Source organism: Schistocerca nitens, chromosome 1 (assembly GCF_023898315.1).
Source record: "Schistocerca nitens isolate TAMUIC-IGC-003100 chromosome 1, iqSchNite1.1, whole genome shotgun sequence".
In the NCBI taxonomy this organism is placed as follows: Eukaryota; Metazoa; Arthropoda; class Insecta; order Orthoptera; family Acrididae; genus Schistocerca; species Schistocerca nitens.
Window position 1 is genome coordinate 811,476,179 of NC_064614.1, and position 16,691 is coordinate 811,492,869.

The following is a 16,691-nucleotide window of genomic DNA, read 5'->3' on the forward strand; positions in this document are numbered from 1 at the left end:
GGTGCTTAAAATATCAATGCGGGCCTGTGCTGTGATAGTGCCACGCAAAACAACAAGGGGTGCAAGCCCCCTCCATGAAAGACACGAGCACACCATAAAATCACCACCTCTGAATTTTACTGTTGGCACTACACACACTGGCAGATGACGTTCACCAGACATTCGCCATACCCGTGCTCTGCCATCAGGTCACCACATTGTGTACCATGATTCGTCACTCCACACAATGTTTTTCCACTATTCAGTCGTCCAAAGTTTACACTACTTACACCAAGCCAGACTTCGTGTGGCTTATGAGCAGCCACTCGACCATGAAATCCAAGGTTTCTCGCCTCCCACCTAACTGTCATAGTACTTGCAGTGGATCCTGATGCAGTTTGGAATTCCTGTACGCTTTTGTGCTGTAAATGACCCTTCACGTTTCCACTTCACTGTTACATTGGAAACAGTGGACCTAGGGATGCTTAGGAGTGTAGAAATCTCCCATACAGGCGTATGACACAAGTGAAACCCAATCACCTGACCACATTCGGTGTCCTTGAGTTCTGCAGAGCGCACCATTATGCTCTCTCATGATGTCTAATGACTACTGAGGTCGCTGATATGGAGTACCTGGCAGTAGATGGCAGCACAATGCACCTAAAAACGTATGTTTTTGGGGTGTCCAGATACTTTTGATCACATAGTGTACGTCATTGGACATAATGCACGAAGGGAGGTAATAAATGAAACAAAATATTGTATATTTGTAGGTATATATGTACTGTTACGAAACTGAACTGGAAGTTACACATTACAGGTCATATTAAACATCCAAGCTCTGCAATGTCTGTGTTACGGATAATATCAGATTATGGATACAAAAATGTGAAACGTGTACTTTTCCTGTTTTCATTCACCTAATGCCTTATAACATCACCTTTTGTGATTAACTCATCACTAAAGAAGAAAGTGTTTCTTGTAGAGAAGCGTGATGACTAGAAAGAAATGAGAAACTATCCTTCACTCAGCATTGGTGTGGCACAGAAAGGAGTTAGTTATTTGCCATAAAAATTTTAGAGCATTTATCCCGTAAAGAACTTAACAGAAAATGAAACTAGCTTCAAATGCAAAGTGAAACCGTATTTTCTTGACAGATCCTTCTACTTCACAGAAGAAATTTAGTATGTGTGTGTTTTTTAAGTGTGGTGGGAGGGAACTGGATTGACTGACACACCCATAGACACACAAGTAACTAAACCTAATGCATCATTACTTAGTTATTTATTTTTGGGTGCAATGTTTGCTTCCACTGTGAGAAATTTTGTGGCTAATGATTTAAATATATCTCATTTCTGTTATAGCTGTTTTCTAGAACATTAAATTTCAGTTGCATGACTATGTGACATCTTGAGGTATCAGGTATTCTCCAGATATCATCATCATTCTTGCTCGACGCATTCCACTGATGAGCAGTCTCAGGTAGCAGCTAATGAATATAATGAGTTATGTTGTTGAAATATCCTACAAGAACAACACTGATATCTGGCCCTGTTATCTTTTTCCACTTTCCTTTCATTCCCTTCCCCCTCCTTTCCGCCTTCAGCTAGTCTAATTCTGTTTTCACTAATTAAGTCTCCAGTTTCATCTACTACTTTTGACAGATGTTTATCCCATTCTCATATTCTTAAGCAGTGATCACAGCATTTATTCATAGTTCTAAGAGTTCGTAAATTTTCAGTATTTCAATCTTTTGTAGTATCTTTCAGGAAGAACCATCTTTTTGTTTTCCTCAGAAAATTTCATATCATATGTTTTGCAGATTTGATTGAGATTATTATTTTCCTGTTTCGAGAAGGCTTTATTTTCTTTTGATTACCAAATTGTCTTCATGTAAGAATCAGTTTCTTGATTGTGTGCTAATATGTATCCCAATCCCAAAATTAAAACTGATTTTTATTCTGTGGACGGTACCTTCATGTGCTCTTGTCTCACATCTTTATTGTATCAAGATGCCATTTATATTAGAGAGATTCTTTTTGGATTAATCTGAAGCGTGTTCCATATTGTTTCATTCCTTATACTGTTCCTTCCTGTCTTACCCAGGATCTCACATAGAAAGCACATTTTTATACTATTCCTCTCAAGTTCTCACAGAGAGAGAGCCTTGTCACCCTTCTTAAAAATAAGTAAAATAATTGCCTTTGCCCTGTCATCAGAAATTTCTTTATAGGTCAATCTATCCTCATTATTCTTTATAGCCATTGAATCCCAATAGATCCTACTGCTTTAATCAATGCCCCTCTGATGTTGTGATTTGCTAGGAGCTTTGACATTTTTCACTTCTAATACAGCTTTTTCTACATTCAGCATCATCAAAACTTCTCTTTCCACTTCCTCCACATTGCTGTCATTTCTTTCTCCTCCCTCTATTTCATTACATGTATTTGTTGCATGCTGTCCTCCATATAAATTTTCGAAGTATTCTTTCAAAACTGTTTCTTCTTCCTGCAAGGGCTTTCCTTCTTTGTTGATGACTTTTGAAATATTTTCATTTTGCTTCCTTCTGCTACCTAATATGTAGTACATCATCCTTTATCATCCATAAAATTATCTTTTACTTCTTTCAGTATTCATGAAAAGGAAAGGTGCTACTCACCACATACAGGAGATACTGAGTTGCAGATAGGCAAATAAGCGCGCACGCACGCACGCACGCACGCACGCGCGCGCACACACACACACACACACACACACACACACACACACACACACGACTGCAGTCTCAGGCAGCCGTAACCACATTGAGAGCAGCAGCACCAGTGCATGATGGGAATGGTGACTGGGTGGTGATAAGGAGGAGGCTGGGGCAGGGAGGGAGAGGAATAATAGGGTAGGGGTGACGGACAGTGCAGTGCTGCTCAGGAGTGCACAGGGACAAGGTGGAGAGAGGATAGGGCAGCTATGTGCAGGCAGGAGGTTAGACGGAGGGCAGGGGAGAGGGTGGGCAGGGGACAGTGGAAAAGGAGAGAAGTAAAAAGACTGGGTGTGATGGTGGAATGAAGTCTGTATAGTGCTGTAATGGGAACAGGGAGGCTGGATGGGTGAGGACAATGAATAACGAAGGTTGAGGCCAGGAGGATTACGGGAACATGGGATATATTGCAGGGAAAGCTCCCACCTGTGCAATTCAGAAAATCTGGTTTGGTGGGAAGAATACATATGGCATAGGCAGTGTGCTGTGCAACCGGGTGGTCCACTTGTTTCTTGACTACAGTTTGTCGGTGGTCATTCATATGCACAGGCAGCTTGTTGGTCGTCAAGCCCACATGGAATAAAGCACAGTGGTTGCAGCTTAGCTTGTAGATCACATGACTGATTTCACAGGTAGCTCTGCCTTTGATGGGATAGGTGATGTTTGTGACCGAACTGGAGTAGGTAGTGGTGGGAGGATGTGTGGGACAGGTTTTGCATCTAAGTCTATTACAGAGGTAGAGCCATGAGGTAAGGGGTTAGGAGCAGGGGTTGTGTAGTGTTGGACGAGTATATTGCGGAGGTTCAGTGAACGGCAGAATGCCACTGTGGGAGCTGTGGGAAGTATAATGGACAGGTCATTCCTCATTTCAGGACATGACGAGAGGTAGTCAAAACCCTAGTGGAGACTGTAATTCAGTAGCTCTTGTCCTGGGTGGTACTGAAACAAGGGGAATGCTCTCCCGTGGCCGGACGGTGGGACTTCGTGAGGTAGTTAGAGACTTGAAAGATAAGGCACAGGAGATTTGTTTTTGTACAAAGTTGGGAGGATAATTACGGTCTGTGAAGGCTTCAGTGGACCTCAGTATATTTTGAGAGGGACCACTCGTCACTGCAGATGTGATGACCTTGGGTGGCTAGGCTGTAAGGAAGGGACTTCTCTGTATGGAATGGGTGGCAGCTGTTGAAGTGGAGGTATTGCTGGTGATTAGTAGGTTTGATATGGACCAAAGTACTGATGTAGCCATTTTTGAGATGGAGGTCAACAAATGGGGGAAAAGTTGTTGAGGTTCTGGGAGGAATGTGGATAGGGTGTCGTCACCCTCGATCCAGATTGGAAAGATGTCACAATAAATCTGAACCAGGTGACGGGTTTAGGATTCTGCGTGCATAGGGAGGATTTCTCTAGATGGCCCATGAATAGGTTGGCATAGGATGGTGCTATGCGGGTGCCTATAGCCATACCTTGGATTTGTTTGTAGGTAATGCCTTCAAAGGGGAAGTAATTGTGGGTTAAGGTTATGATTGATCATGGTGACTAGGAAGGAGGTTGCTGGTTTGGAATCCATTGGGCTTTGAGAAAGGTAGTGGTCAATAGTGGTAAGGCCATGGGCATTAGGTATGTTTGTGTAAAAGTAGGTGGCATCAATAGTGACGAGCAGGGCACCGTGTGATAAAGGGATAGGAACTGTGGAGAGTCGGCAGAGGAAATGGTTGTTATCTTTTATATAGGAGGGCAGGGTCCAGGTAATAGGTTGAAGGTGTTGAGCTACAAGAGCAGAGCTTCTCTCAGTGGGGGCACAGTAACCGGCCTCAATCGGGTGTCATGAGTGGTTGGGTTCATGGACTTGAGGAAGCATGTAGAAGGTAGGAGTGTGGGAAGTGATAGGGGTGAACAGAGAGATGGACTGCAGAGAGAGGTTCTGGGATGGGTCCAGGGATTTGAGGAGTGACTAGAGACCCTGCTGGATTTCTGGAATGGTGTTACTGTGGCAACGTTTGAAGGTGGCTGTGTGTGACAGCTGGTGGAGTCCTTCTGCCAGGTAATCTTTGTGTGGTTCAGAACAACAGAGGTGGAGCCTTTGTCAGCAGGTAGGATTATAAGGTCAGGATCAGTTTTTAGATGGTGGACTGCAGTTCTTTCTGCAGATATAAGGTTAGTTTGCATGTTGAGGGATTTGGGGAATGGTAGTGAGGCAAGGTTCAAGGTTAACAAATTCTGGAAAGTCACCACTCCCATCATGCACTGGTACTCCTGCTCGCAGTGTGGTTATAGTTACCTGAGCCTGCAGTCTCGTGTGTGTGTGTGTGTGTGTGTGTGTGTGTACAGGCCGAAAGCTATATTTATTTTCATTGTGCCTATCTGCGACTCAGCATCTCCACTATATGGTGAGTAGCAACATTCCTTTTCATAATATTGTTACATTCCATCCTGGATTTTCCGTTCTTTTACTTATTTTGTGAATTATTCCAAAAACATCTTCTTACTCAGTGTTATCATTTGTCATGATGCTGTGCTTTATCATTTTCATTTGTCTCTATTACATTACATTCTGTCTTTGAACCATTCTGGACATGCGTTATTCTTTGCCTTGATGCTTCTGCACTTATATTACCATGGAATTTTTTTGTGTCTGACTTTGGTTGATGTCCTTTCATATGTTTTTCCTCTGCCTTGACTAGAGTCCGTTTGAAGCTGTTCCATTTTTCCTTGGCATCCTTCCTCTTGTCTTAGGGTAGCTGTATCTCTCTTGGTTGTGTCTATCTTTTAGTTCCCAGCACTTGATTTTTGCATGTCTGTCTGTCCCTATGTGCCCTTTCTGAATTTCATCAGTGTCCCTAATAATAGTCTGTGATCATCATATAGATTAATTCTTGGTATCACTGTAAGGCATCTTGTGATTTCATCAGTTATTGTGACATAGTCCAGATTTCATCAAACTTTTTTCACAGCTGGCCAGATAACTGACAAAATGACAAGTGCGGTCCGCACCATCGTTCTGTGCAATACTTAAAAGCCAGAACAAAAGCTCTGGGGAAAAAGGATGTAAAACTAAATCAGCATTCTGTTTTAATGTGGGTGAGTGGCAAGCAATGTACAAAAAAATGACACTCTCAACATATTTGTGAATTAAAAAAAAGTTATCAAAGCCAAGTCACTACTCTGTAGTGATGCAAGTAACAGAGTTCAGAATCAGTTCACTCAAGAAAAACCTGGAACTGACAGTGATGGAACGCATGTATATGTGTGAAGTTCACGCAATAATTCCCTCTTTCCCACAGAATTCTTGCTGATGTATGAAGAGAGCATCCTGAATTTGAAAACTTTCCAACTGAGTCCTGATCTGCCCCACCAAACCCTTCTTCACTTCAGCCGTCACCCCCTCCCCCCCCTCCCCCCCTCCCACCTCCCCCCCCCACCTCCCACCCCCCCCACCCCCACCCCCCCACCTCCCGTCAACCATAATAAATCAAAGTTGACTCCATTGGAGGTTATAGTCTTGCAGAATCTTTTGCGCTTCCATGAAAATAGCTTTTCCAATTGGTCCATGCATATGGGGTCCCGGGTTTGGTTCCCGGCGGGGTCAGGGATTTTTACCTGCCTCGAGATGACTGGGTGTTGGTGTTGTCCCCATCATTTCATCATCATTCATGAAAATGGTGAGATTGGACTGAGCAAAGGTTGGGAATTTGTACGGGCACTGATAACTGCGCAGTTGAGCACCCCACAAACCAAACCATCATCATCATCATCAACATCAACATGATGTTCCAGGCATGCTGCAAACAGATACCAACACTTCCATTATGTGAAAGTGCAAGTTCAAATTGACACCACAAATGAACACGAGAAGTTGTGATGTACTTGGGACATGATGTATTTGAGACATCAATAGACTCATCCAGCACCAGACAATAACACAAAAAGTTATTGGCGTTTTGCATGTCTGTAGCACTATGTTCCCTCCAATTTCTTCTTCTCTCCGCGTGGCTGAACGTGCTGAAAGGCTGATACTTCCAAACAAAATGGCTTTCTTGCAACACAAGTCATTTCCTCCTCCCACCATAGAATCTTTGAGGAAGTTGCCATCTTTGTTCTGCTATCTTGTGAAAAATTTTGTATATTACAAGGGTGGCAGATTCATTTCCAGCAAAATTTCTTATGAGATTTCTTTGGGTTTTTAAATTACATTTGTTGGACTGAGATTTCTCAGAACATAACTTTCCAGAAAACTTTGAATATGTTGAGAGATGTTTTGTTTCATAGTTTCAAAACAGCAACACTTTTGCCACAAGTTAGGTAAATAGTTTTGTGGTCTTTTGTATCCAAAATGAAGTACTTTACTCCCCCCTCATTGAAAACATGACACCTGGCTTCCACTTTCCTTTTCGTAGTAGCCATGATGAAGTAAACATATCTGCAAATGAAAGAGACATTGAATTATAAACATAAGTAAAGTGTTTGGTTGCTGCATAGCAAGCAGACATTACAAGAAACAAGAAAATCTATGAAACTTCCTGGCAGATTAAAACTGTGTGCCCGACCGAGACTCGAACTCGGGACCTTTGCCTTTCGCGGGCAAGTGCTCTACCAACTGAGCTACCGAAGCACGACTCACGCCCGGTACCCACAGCTTTACTTCTGCCAGTACCTCGTCTCCTACCTTCCAAACTTTACAGAAGCTCTCCTGCGAACCATGCAGAACTAGCACTCCTGAAAGAAAGGATACTGCGGAGACATGGCTTAGCCACAGCCTGGGGGATGTTTCCAGAATGAGATTTTCACTCTGCAGCGGAGTGTGCGCTGATATCAGCACTTGCCCCCGAAAGGCAAAGGTCCCGAGTTCGAGTCTCGGTCGGGCGCACAGTTTTAATCTGCCAGGAAGTTTCGTATCAGCGCACACTCCGCTGCAGAGTGAAAATCTCATTCAAGAAAATCTAGGTTCAATAATTTAAAATTGAACGTAGCTATTTAAGGCACATAGCAACCAGTAGGTATCTGCACATGTGAAAATATCCCAGTATTCTAAACATAATATTTGAATGTAAATTGTGTCATAACTTTTCGTGTTCCAAACTTTGTATCAAGCAAATTCAAGGGGGGCATTGTCTGCATCTTTCGTTGGAATATACTTACATTAAAGCATTGAAAAAAAAATTGAGTATGTATAATTTAACATGCAGTTGTGATTCCTCATCAGATATTTGATCCAGAATGTGGAAAGAAACAAACATTTCAAACCATAACACATTTTGAGCCGCTTGGCATTAATTGGCTAATAAGAAAATTTTGTTGCAGCTGTGCTATGTGGCACAGAATCGCAGCATGTTGATATGTGTTGTTCTTTTTATTTATCAGTGATGCAAGTGCACAGATGCACCCACCTGGTCAACCAATTGTTGCCTTCCGACCAGATAAGGCACGTTCCAATGAAGAAGATGAGACATTCAAGGGAAATCTGAGTGTCTATGATGAATTCAACATATGGGCATCAGAAAAATGTGTGCCGCTAGTCAGAGAGATTACATTTGAAAATGCTGAAGAACTAACTGAAGAGGGACTTCCATTTTTAATTTTGTTTCACAACCCAGATGACAATGAAATAGTGAAAAAATTCAATGATGTTGTCCAGTCAGAACTTCTATCTGAAAAACGTTAGTATTGCCTGTGATATAAGTAAATTTATATTGAGTGAAGGATATTATTTTATTTGGTGTTATTTGCCTCGTCTTGCCTATTAATTACTTGTTGTTACAAAATTTCAGATTCCATCAACTTCTTGACAGCCGATGGAGTAAAATTTACTCATCCACTACATCATCTAGGTAAAACGTTGAGTGACCTGCCCTTAATAGCAATTGACAGTTTTAAACATATGTACCTATTCCCAGACATCAAAGACATGGAAAGACCAGGAAAGTTAAAACAGTTTCTAAATGACTTGCATACGGGGAAACTGCATAGAGAGTTCCATTATGGACCTGATCCTGTAACTGACCCACCACGAGTTGATGGCAGTAGTGGAAGCAGTAGCACAACCAGCAAGAAACCTACAACACCACCAGAATCAACCTTTAAGAAGCTAGCACCATCCAAAAACCGTTATACTCTGTTAAGAGATGAATTGTAAAGCATTGTAGTGATGAACACAATTTTAAATGTGAGTGAACGATTGAAACTTTGTCAAGCCTGGTAAGTGGAGACAACAGAACTGGAAATGCTACAGCCAATAAATGAGTGAACTATTGGATATTGAACCTTAATTTTATTTTGTGTTAAAAAAGTAACCCTCAGACAGTGTTTTAGATTTTGTTTACATATTGTTGAACATGGATGTAATCACATCACAGCTAAGAACCATATTGGTGTCTCTTAGCACTTGACACTTGTGAATATTTAAATTAAATGTATACATTGGTAAAATGGCATATGTCTTACTTTGTGTGTTGTAAATGGGGTTGGCCACCAAACAGGGACAATGATCCTGACCTTGAACTTGTAATTCTTTTTGTCCCCAAGAGTAACACTGATATGATTTCTCCAGATTCAATGTACATAAAATGAATTGTGTCCTTTTGATCTCGGTTTAGTGGCTATTGGTTTCAATTTAGATAAATGCCTGCTAAATACTGATGGATTGTGTAGTAAAATACGGAACTGAGTGAGCATAGTGGATTTGTCTGAATGAAATTTGCCACAGATCGAGGATGTAGTCAGTTTCACTAACTGGTTACTCTTGAGTGTTGTTATAATTGAGTGATTGCTGTCCGCTTGTGCAATGATTGTTTTTTTCCTCTCCATAATTTATTGTACTTTAATATGTTATTACTTAGAGCTTGTTGTATAGAAACGGTTATCAGTAATGTCACTTTGTTGAAAAATTAATAGTCTAAATTTGTAATATTTTGATTTCATAAATGTTGTATGGTGCAGTGTGTGTTATGTTGAACAACTGCAGGGTGATGCTGAGTAAATACTGCAAATATTGAAGGGAAGGGAAGAAAAATTCATGTCGCCAATTCAGAGCAAAGGAAAGGGCAGCCTCTGGCCGCTTCTAATTCACTGTAACTGTCTATAACAAAGTTTAGTGTTATTAGTTCAGACACATCTGATGCAGATAAATAAAGTTACTTGAAGTACTGTAAAAATATTACTGAAAAATTCAATGTGTGTGGTTTGGATTTATATATTAATACTATTAATTGTTCAGTTAATTGAGAGCTGCAGTTTAGGAAACCAGTTGATCTATGACAAAAATTATTTACTTGGCTGCCTGTCAATAATAATAATAATATCATCATCATTTTCCTTCCTTTCATGGTGGTCACACAACAGCAGCAACCCTTGAGATTGAATATAGTACATTTCCCTTCACTAAAATCTGAAAATTAGGTCTATGTTTCCGTAACCTATTTCTCCGACATAAGATGAGATAACTTACATGTGTACATGTTAAGGAAACACATCAAAATAAAAAGAACTGTATTTGATTGTAACTGTTAAGAGTATGAATCACTTTTCTTCACAGGGAAGATGTGGGAATGTTTGTGCAGTTTGATGCATTACCAACAATGGGAAGCGACAACACAATTTGTTTAAAAATTGTGTGACCTTAGAAGAGAAATGTATAAAATATATTTTTCCATCTAGATGTAAATAAAGTGAATGAATAAAAATGTACAGTTGTTCATGTTAGATTTCAGTATCTTTAGAAATTAGTTGTGTAGAAGTGTGAATGATGTGTATAATCATAAAAACATTGAAATCAGTATTAATAGGTAGCCCTTTTAATAAAGGTACATATTTTCTTTTGCTTGCATTATAAGAGTATTTTTTGTTTTAAGAGAGTATTAAACTGAAAATTTTGTTGGCACAATATTGACAACTTTATACTTTTCTTGGCTATTACAAAAAAATTACAGTAACTTACTAAGTTATTCATTCTGAATAAAAGTTCCCTTATTTTCACTTCTTGAACCAAATTGATAAGTAGTTCATGTAATATAATGTATCAGCTCTACCGAAGTGTCGTGATCTACAAATTGTTCTGTTTGTGTAAGTATGCAGTATCTGTCAGTTCTCTGATCGAATTATGTCACATTTGGTCCTACATTTCGTGATTTGGCTGGAACATGTATCCATTTAAAAAAATGTACCTTATAAAAAAAAAAAAAATTTGAAATATCGCGACTCAGCATCTCCGCTATATTGTTACATTGAAATTATACATCTCAGATGTTAAAAAAAGCTGTTTTATGTTTTGCACTAATTATGATGAGAAACGATACATATGCCTTTGAGAATAGATGACAGTCTAACACTGAGATTTCTGAAAAAAAAAAAAAAAGGACTTTCCTTACAAAAAATGTTGTAGAATAATGCAATGTTTTGTACTTAAAGGCAAGTTAGCCGTTCTATTATTTGCTCGTTTCTGTGCATTGAGCTTATTTATGTGAGCGAGCCCACAGATGTATTACATGCCACTTACCAGGCTGGTTCATAATATATGTACAATGTGATACTTCTGCCAAAAGTGAACATAGCAGGGTAAATAGTAATGTGAGGCTCGTAGCCCTAGAAAATTAAAAAAAAAAGAAAGAAAGGAACTGTTTGTTAAAAGCTATAATGATTTTGAGACAGGAATTTAATTTGAAAAGTGCATTTAATGTTCAGGTTATTACTCTGTCTGAGAATATGCTGAATATAAACATCGGTTACAAAGTGTATTTCATCATTTTTAATTTGCTTGCACCATGTAACAAGTTTTACACCATTATATTGCAAAAACTCTCAGGTGAACAGTGTTGCTGTCTATGCTGGTAAAAAGTGTTACCTATCTATAATGTTGTTATGTCTGCTGTATCGTAATTTAATATGCAATGCCATCCAGTGTGTAAAAGTCGACTAGTAACTTTCAGCATTAGAGATCACTATGAATCTACATTTATTAACTATGCACAGTTACAGTGACAAGTGAAATATTGTTATTTTTGAAAGCTTACTGTGCTTCTCATAAGCATTTTTGCGAACTTTGAGTTCTTTGCAGTAATATATATAACCGCAGATAATTTTAATGGGTTGATCTTAATAATTATTAGATGGATACTCTCTATGATGCAGTCAATATTTTTCGGGTGTGTGTGTGTGTGTGTGTGTGTGTGTGTGTGTGTGTGTGTGTGTGTGTAGGGAGAGCGAGTGCTCTTTGGTTAAAATGGAGATGAAGAGTCTCTCCCTCCCCCTGCTTCCCTCCTTCCTTCCCTCCCTCCCCATCTCCATTTTAAACAAAATTATAGTCTTTTCATATAATTTCACAACAGTTACTTTCTTTCTTTTTTATCATTATATTTTCCAAGATGTAGATCATAATGAACATGGACTTCAATTGAAATACCAGTGGCATTTCCACTAAAATTACTGGCAGTTTGCCATAACTGTAATGATTAATAAAAAAATAGTAGAAATTTGGATTGTCATTTTGACATGATTTTGTATACAGGAAAAGTGAAGAAAAAACCAGTACATTTATAATAAATGAAAAAATGACCACTTTTAAAAATAACATGTTTAATCTTTTACACTGTATCAGTTCAATCTCATTCAAAGTGCTTGAACTGTGTACTTCTGGAGAATATTGTATAATTACACGTACCTTTATATACCTCTCTACTGACAGCCCCATCAGGAAAATGAAATATTTTAATTGTGAAAATGAAAAATAAACTAAAAAAAATCAGACTGTGCATATGAAATTTAAAATTATATAAAAATTCTATCAAGAAAAATTCAATGTAGAAAACTAATAAATTATGAGACAAAATCTATGTAATATTGTTGATAGACGCACAAAAAAGTAACAGTGGTCACTTCAATTCTGCAATTTGATATTTTCACCTTCTGTCAGCTAAATTCAGCATCTCATGTTTTATCAAAAGATTTCCACTGGGTCTTGTCCTTTTGCCTACCTGTCATATTGGCTACTTCATCTCTCGAAGCTACCCATTTCCTCCATTTTAGTTAATTGTTGCCTAATGCCCATCTTGATTCCCTGCCTTTTTGCAGTAATGGTCTCCAGTTGTTAAGAAATAAATCATGATTGGAGTTCACAATTTCCCCTGGAAATGTTTTGCAGTTTAAAATCTTGTTTCACATTAACTGTCCTACTGAAACTTTCACTATCACCACATCTCTTCCACGTGTACATAAGTCTCTCATGACATTTAAACCAAGTGTCTGTGATGATTAAACACATTCTGTGTAAAATTCTACCACTTAGCATCCCCTTTTATTCCTTTCTCACAATCTGCATTTCCCTCCTTTTTTTTCTTTCCTTCCTTTTCCACTATCAAATTGAAGTTCCCCATCATAATTAAATGTTCACCTCCTGTAATGATCGGAGTAATTCACTATGTCTCATCATATATTTTTCAGTCTTCATCTGTGGAACTAGTAGAATTATAGACTTGTAGTAATTTAGTGGGTGTTGGGTTGTGCACGCTTTCATCTGCGATAATGCATTCAATATGCTGTTCATAGTAACTTGCCCACATTCCTGTTTTCTGACCAACTCCTGCTTTACCTGTATTTGATGATATGTTGATAATCCTTTACTTACTGACAAGAAGGCCTCTTCTTCTTGTCACTGCACTTTTTTAAACTCTGCTATATCTAACTTCAACCTGTTAATTTCTATTCTTAAGTTCTCATATCTGCCTACCTGGTCAATGGATCTAACATTCCATGCTCCACTCTTTAGAATGCCAGATTTGGTGTTGTTTTTTTTTGTGACAACAACCTCCTGAGTAGTCCACATCCAGATATCTGAAAAGGTAGTTATTTTACCTCTGGAATATTTTAGCATACAGTAGAGTTGCATATCCTCAGAAAATATAACCATATATTACTCTGTCCCCTCAACAGATATCCCTCTTAATTGGTTGCCCCTATGGTCTGGTTATCTGTACCTTTGAGACAAGGCACACCACTGTGGCAAGGCCAGCAGTTTGTAGGATAGAGTAGTTTAAATAAACTTGTCACAAGGGAAATGTTCATTTCCAGTTTTTGCAGTTTATTATTAGAAACTGGTTATTAGTCCAGGGAAACATATCTATCCTGCAAGTACAAATTTAGTAATTTTTTTCCCCCTGGGGGACCTTGATTTAAGCATCTTACTGAAAAGCAGCAGGAAATTGTGGTGCTAAGGCAATGATTAACAACTTTGGAAGTAGATCCATATGTTCAAACAGGGAAAGTGATGAAGAAATGTGTGTTCTTGGAATGTGTCTGAAACACTTTTTATATGTTGTTGACATACTACATGCCTTTAGTGCACACAAGCTTCAAAAGCTGATGGAAGACCTTAATGTAAGGGACAATGAAAAGGTTTCCATTTGAGGGCATTGTTGCTGCAGTGTGTATGCAATGTAGTGTAACTTCAATGCAGGTATACAAGTACCAACATGTAGGCAACAGGATATTGTGGCATTCATGTCTTTTTGATGTGTGTGCAGTAAAAGTGGAAACATGAACTGTGGTAATGTTATTAGCAAATGCATCCAGACAGGAACCAATGTGCTTTTTTTCTGTCAAAGGACAAACACCAGCAGGCATCCACTGGAGAATAAAGAATGTGAATGGGACAGCACATCTGTTGAAAATCACCAAGTGCGCAAGTTCTGTGCTGATCACGATTTGGCAAAAGATGCTGGCCGATCTGGGAGGCCACCTTCATCCGTCACGAACCAGTATGACACACTCAAGCACCTGCCCTATAGTCCTGATCTCTCCCCATGTGATTATCATGCCTACAATCCGTTAAGAAAAGGCCATGAAGGGTTGACGTTTCATGCCAGACAAGGTAGGCAGCGGGAAGTTATGAACCACTTGACGCAGCAGGAGACACTTTTTTGCCAAACGCACATCTTCAACCTGGTGCATTGCTGGGATGATTGCCTCAATGTTAGGCAATTTTACTTAATTGTCACATTGATTCTGGACTCTAAAGCCTTTGAATGGAAACTTTATGGTCGCCCCCTTATAGATTAAGTTTGAAAATAGTGTGGAAAGCCATGAGTAAAATAAAACACTATTAACACATGGAGAACAAAAAATTGTACAAATGAACATTGAAGTCATAGAAGTAGTCTAAGAGTTTTTGTATTTAGAAAATTTGAAGATGCCAACATGATGGACAGGAAAATAAACATAAGAGTAGAAATGACGTACAGTGCCTGTACTAAACAAAGTAGGGTTCCCAAAAGTAAGCTTCTGGAGTGTGTCAAAAGGAAAGTTCTGTGAAAGTTTTTTCTACCCTTTTAAATAATGGCAAATGCAAATGTAAAAACTGTTCTAAAATGTGAGGGTTCCTCAACAAGCAACTAATCATGCGAGGAATTACTTTTAAAGATAGAAAAACAAACAAATTCCGTGGGGGCAGATTCCAGTGTAAGATGACTGAAAATGAAAGGGTGGAGGACATGTAGTGAGACAAATGGGGGATAGGTGGCCCAAGAAAGATATTTGCTGAATTCCAGATCAGGGAAGAATAAAAGAAAAACTAATGAAATGTGGTAGATGAGGTGTGACCTATCACTTCAGAGAAAGTGACATGTTATTCCCTCTAACTTAACTGATGGATAGTCATGATTTTGGGCAAGCATATTGCTCTTTCAGAATGTGTTTGATTTTGGAGCATATATTTTGTGTGTAATTTTTCTGTTCTTTTGCACATCGCGAGAACAAGAGTGGTTGCAGCAGATATGCAAGAAGGGCCAATGGGCATCTGTAATTCTGCACTTGGAGACACCACCTGGATGCAGCAGTTATTCCATGAGGAGGAGATTAATTGTAGACGACAGAAGCTCACCGGGCATGACAATTGTCATGATGCTGCACTCCATTAGGAAATTTGTGTACCACAACCCACAACAAGTATTGCAAATAACAGTACTGGTTGTGTAAATTTGAAACTTTTTTTTATTATTGCATATCAACTTCAATCAGAGTAATCATCTAAAAAATATAACTTCAAACATGGGTGTTCACAGTGAAGAACATTCCAACTAGTAGATAAGATTCCAACTGTCGGTTGCCGGAGTTTCCTTTGTTTGCAATAACAGTCATATCACTTGTCAAGAGAAGGGAAGAGCTGATGTCCAGAGCATCAAGGTTAAAGACTAAGCTGTGTTGTTAGCTTCTAAAGTTGTATGCTTTTGTCAGTAATAATATGGAATGTATGGTTGGGAATATAGATGTAACATATGAGTGATAAAGAAATAGCACTTGCATTCATTTAGTAGCAGTTAGTATTTGAGATAATTAATTTCCTGCTGATATGGACATCATATCTGCAAAGTAGTAGTCTGCTGCTTCAGGATAAAGTGACTCGGGTATTTCCTGAATTGTTTTTGTGTCAAGCAGTTAGTATAAATAACATACAGTGACCACAAAACATCTACTTAGTCCATCTCCTCACTGTGACTGAACAAACGCAGGTGCTTTACATTAGGACACATACAAGAGAAATTTAGATGCAGACTACAGTGGAGGAAAAGTCTGAATATTCAGTATTGGATAATGAATGGCTGATGAGTGTATAATTTTTACATCAAATGTCATTTTGGTACAGCATACTTCCCACTACACCTGTGGGCCAATTAATAAGATGAGCAATACAGTGCAAAAGGAGACACTGCACTTGCTGTGGCAGCCTCGTGGGCTGAGCATATGGCAATTTGAATTTCAAACCCACCTATGCCCCACAATCTGTAAAGGCTCATTGAACTAAAGAAGGCTGTCTGACCATTAAGCAGCCAGCCTAGAACAGGTACATCACTGTATCAATGGCAAATTATCTGTAAGCTAATGAGAGAAACTTCAGTGTTCCAGTTGCTAGCTGCAAGATCGGGGGAAGAAATCATCTTGCTGAGTGCTGGATCACTTGCTAATTCATGAAGTATCA

The 16,691-nt window shown here is 39.0% G+C and overlaps 1 protein-coding gene across 1 annotated transcript in view; it reads left to right on the forward strand.

The window, feature by feature from the left end:
* Positions 1-10,429, forward strand: part of LOC126262591 (endoplasmic reticulum resident protein 44) — a 69,099-nt gene extending 58,670 nt beyond the window's left edge. The window contains exons 6-7 of the mRNA XM_049959332.1: positions 8,093-8,388; positions 8,500-10,429. Coding sequence (XP_049815289.1) covers positions 8,093-8,388; positions 8,500-8,864 — 661 coding nt within the window. The 3' untranslated portion in view covers positions 8,865-10,429. The remainder of the gene's footprint in view (positions 1-8,092; positions 8,389-8,499) is intronic.
* Positions 10,430-16,691: the final 6,262 nt, after the last annotated feature.